This window comes from Apteryx rowi, unplaced genomic scaffold (genome assembly GCF_003343035.1).
Source record: "Apteryx rowi isolate R43461 unplaced genomic scaffold, aptRow1 scaffold_1334, whole genome shotgun sequence".
In the NCBI taxonomy this organism is placed as follows: domain Eukaryota; kingdom Metazoa; phylum Chordata; class Aves; order Apterygiformes; family Apterygidae; genus Apteryx; species Apteryx rowi.
Genome location: NW_020447569.1, coordinates 28,393 through 32,100, shown reverse-complemented (window position 1 = coordinate 32,100; position 3,708 = coordinate 28,393). Strand labels below are relative to the sequence as shown.

Below are 3,708 nucleotides of genomic sequence, written 5' to 3'. Positions count from 1 at the left end.
GGGGGTAGAAGGGGGGCTATAGGGGGCTATAGGGGTAGGTGCAGCCCCCGGGGGGCTATAGGGGAGCCCGGGCTCACCCGGTGCCCGTTGAAGACGTAGGCGAGGTCGTCGGCGCCCAGCTCGGCGTCGGGGCGCACGTGGGGCCGGGCCCAGCCCACCCGCATCTCGCCCGTCGTCGCCACCTCGAACTCGAAGTACCACTTGCCTGAGCGCACGGCGTAGCTCCGCTCCGCCCGGAAGATGCGCACCTTGTCGGCGCGGCCCCGCGGCACCCCCTGGGCGGCTGGGGGCGCGGGTCGTCAGCACCCCCCGACGGCGCCCTGCAGCCTCCCTGCATCCCCCCAACGGTGCCTGGCACCCCCAAATGACACCCTGCAACCTCCCTGCACCCCAAAGCAGCACCCTGCACCCCCAAACGACACCCTGCAACCTCCCTGAACCCCAAAGCAGCACCCTGCACCCCCAAACGACACCCTGCAACCTCCCTGCACCCCAAAGCAGCACCCTGCACCCCCAAATGGCACCCTGCAGCCTCCCCGCATGCCCCAGACGGCAGCCTGCACCCCAGAACAGCACCCTGCACCCCCAAATGGCACCCTGCAGCCTCCCTGAATCCCCCAGATGGCAGCCTGCACCCCCAAATGGTGCTCAGCACCCCAAACGGCACCCTGCAACCTCCCTGCTCCCCAAAACAGCACCCTGCACTCCCAAACAGCATCATGCAATCTCCCTGCACCCCAAACAGCAGTCTTCATCTTTCCTGCACACCAAATTGGCACCCTGCAACCTCCTTGCACCCCAAAACAGCAGCCTGCACCTCCAAACAGCACCCTGCAACCTCCCTGCTTCCCCCGAATGGCACCCTGCATCCTCCCTGCTCCCCAAAACAGCAGTCTTCATCTTTCCTGCACCCCAAAATGGCACCCTGCAACCTCCCTGCATCCCTGAACAGCAGCCTGCAACCTCCTTGCACCCCAAAACAGTGCCCTGCACCCCCAGTCGGCACCCTACAACCTCCCTGCACCCCCAAACAGCACCCTGCACCCTCCCCGCAGGACAGGGGATGCGGGGGGTCCTGGTGGGATGGTGGAATCGGAAGGGGTCTCGGTGGGATGGGGGATCCGGGGGGGCCTCGGGGAGTCCCAGCAGGACGGGGGGGGACTGGGGGGCACCGGGGGGCACCAGGGGTCCCGGCACTCACGGCTCTCCTGGTCGGGGGGCTCGATGTTGTAGCCGTAGCCGATGAGGGTGCGCACGGCCTCGCACAGGCTGTCGCGGTTCGTCTTCTTGGTGCGCTCGTCCAGCAGGTTGTAGGGCACCAGGCGGGGGTTGCGCTTGTTCTTGATGTCCTGGGGACGCCGCGGCCGTGGGCACGGGGACGCCGCAGCCACGGGCGTGGGGCGCACGGGGACACGGGGCACGGGGACACGGGGGCACCACCGCCATGGGGTGCACGGGGACATGGGACACGGTAGGCACAGGGACATAGGACATGGGGACACCACTGCCATGGGGTGCACGGGGACATGGGACACGGTGGCCACGGGCACAGGGACGTGGGGCACAAGGACACGGGGACGCCACTGCCATGAGGTGCATGGGGACAAGAGGACATGGGGCCATGCAGCACTGTGACCATGGGGCACATAGGGGGTGCAAGGACATAGGGACACCACAGCCATGGGGTGCACGGGGACATGGGACATGGTGGCCACAGGCACAGGGACATGGGGCATGGGGACACCACCGCCATGGGGTGCACGGGGACATGGGACACGCCGGCCACGGGCGCAGGGACACGGAGCACAAGGACACGGGGACACCACCGCCATGGGGTGCATGGGGACATGGGACACGGCAGTCACGGGCACAGGGATGTGGGGCACAGGGACACCACCACCATGGGGTGCACGGGGACACGGGGCACTGCGACCACAGGCACAGGGACATGGGGCACAAGGACATGGGGACACCACTGCCACGGGGTACACGGGGACATGGGACACGGTGGCCACGGGCACAGGGACATGGGGCACTGTGGCCATGGGTCACATAGGGGGCACGAGGACACGGGGACACCACAACCATGGGGCGCACGGGGACACAGGTGGGCATGGGGACACAGGGCACTGCAGCCATAGGCACAAGGACATAGGGCACATAGGGGGCACAAGGACACGGCGACATGGGGCACTGCGGCAACAGGGGCATGGGGGGGCATAGGGACACCACGGGCATAGGGTGCATGGGGACAAGGGGACATGGGGCTTACAGAGGACACAAGAACGTGGGGACATGGCTCACTACAGCCATGGGCGCAGGGACATGGGGCACACAGGGGGCACAAGGACAAGGGGACACGGAGCACCCATGGGCATGGGGAGAGGGTCATGGGGGTGCTCAAGGACACCCGCAGCCACGGGTGGCCATGGGGGCCACCAAGCCGGGGGTGGCCAGGGGAGCGCCGGGGGGGGCACCCATGGGTGCGGGGGCACCCCGGGGGGGAAATGGGGCGCACCTGGACGATGCTGTAGGTCCAGCCCTGCTGGACGCGGTCGCGGGCCCACACGTTGTGCCCGTTCTCGGCCAGGCGGTCGACCAGGGTGTTCTGCGCCGGCGTCAGCTTCACGTGCGACAGGTCCAGCGGCGCCGGCTTGTACCCGTTGGACATCATGTACCTGTGTGTGTGGGGGGGGCCACTGTCAGACCCCCCCGGTGCCCCCGACTGCCAGCCCTGAGCGGGGACCCACCACCAGGGACCCCCCAGTTTGGACCCCCAACAAGGAAGCCCTGATTGGAGACTCCCAATGGGGACCCACCACCAGGGACCTCCCAATTTGGACCCCCAACAAGGAGGCTCTGATCAGAGACACCCAATGGGGACCCACCACCAGGGACACCCCAATTTGGATCCCCCAACAAGGAAGCCCCGATTGGAGACTCCCAATGGGGACCCACCACCAGGGACACCCCAATTTAGACCCCCAACAAGGAGGCTCTGATCAGAGACACCCAATGGGGACCCACCACCGGGGACCCCCCAGTTTGGACCCCCAACAAGGAGGCTCTGATCGGAGACCCCCAATGGGGACCCACCACCAGGGACCCCCCAGTTTAGACCCCCAACAAGGAAGCCCTGATCGGAGACACCCAATGGGGACCCACCACCAGGGACCCCCCCAGTTTGGATGCCCCAACAAGGAAGCCCCGATTGGAGACCCCCAATGGGGACCCACCACCAGGGACCTCCCAATTTGGACCCCCAACAAGGAAGCCCTGATCAGAGACACCCAATGGGGCCCCACCACCAGGGACCTCCCAGTTTGGACGCCCCCACCAGAGACCCATGATTAGGACCCCATCCAGGGACCTCCAATTTAGACCTCCCTGCTAGGGTCCTTCCAACCAGGACCCCCCAACCAGGGAACTCCTCCCCCAAACTGGGGACCCCTGACTAAGCAGCCCCCCAAAATTAGGGGCTCCTGACCATGGATCTCCACTGGGAAACCAACTGGGGAGCCCAACTGGGTGCCCCGGAAGGGGACCCCAGCCAGGACCCCAAACCACCAACCCCCAAAGACCCCCCCAAGGCCAGGACCCCCCCCAAACCAGTAACACCCACTCCAGCCCAGGGTCCCCCCCAAACCAGTGACCCCCCCACCCCAAACTGGGACCCCCGAGCCAAGCCCCTGCCCCAAGCCCTGCCCC

The 3,708-nt window shown here is 66.7% G+C and overlaps 1 protein-coding gene across 1 annotated transcript in view; it reads right to left on the bottom strand.

Annotated features, from left to right (window-relative positions):
* Window positions 1–3,708, bottom strand: part of LOC112961560 (ryanodine receptor 1-like) — a gene marked incomplete at both ends in the record, with an annotated part of 77,125 nt that overhangs the window by 45,847 nt on the left and 27,570 nt on the right. Inside the window, 3 exon segments of the mRNA XM_026056883.1 lie at window positions 78–283; window positions 1,202–1,349; window positions 2,519–2,734. Of these exon segments, the coding sequence (XP_025912668.1) occupies window positions 78–283; window positions 1,202–1,349; window positions 2,519–2,734 (570 nt within the window).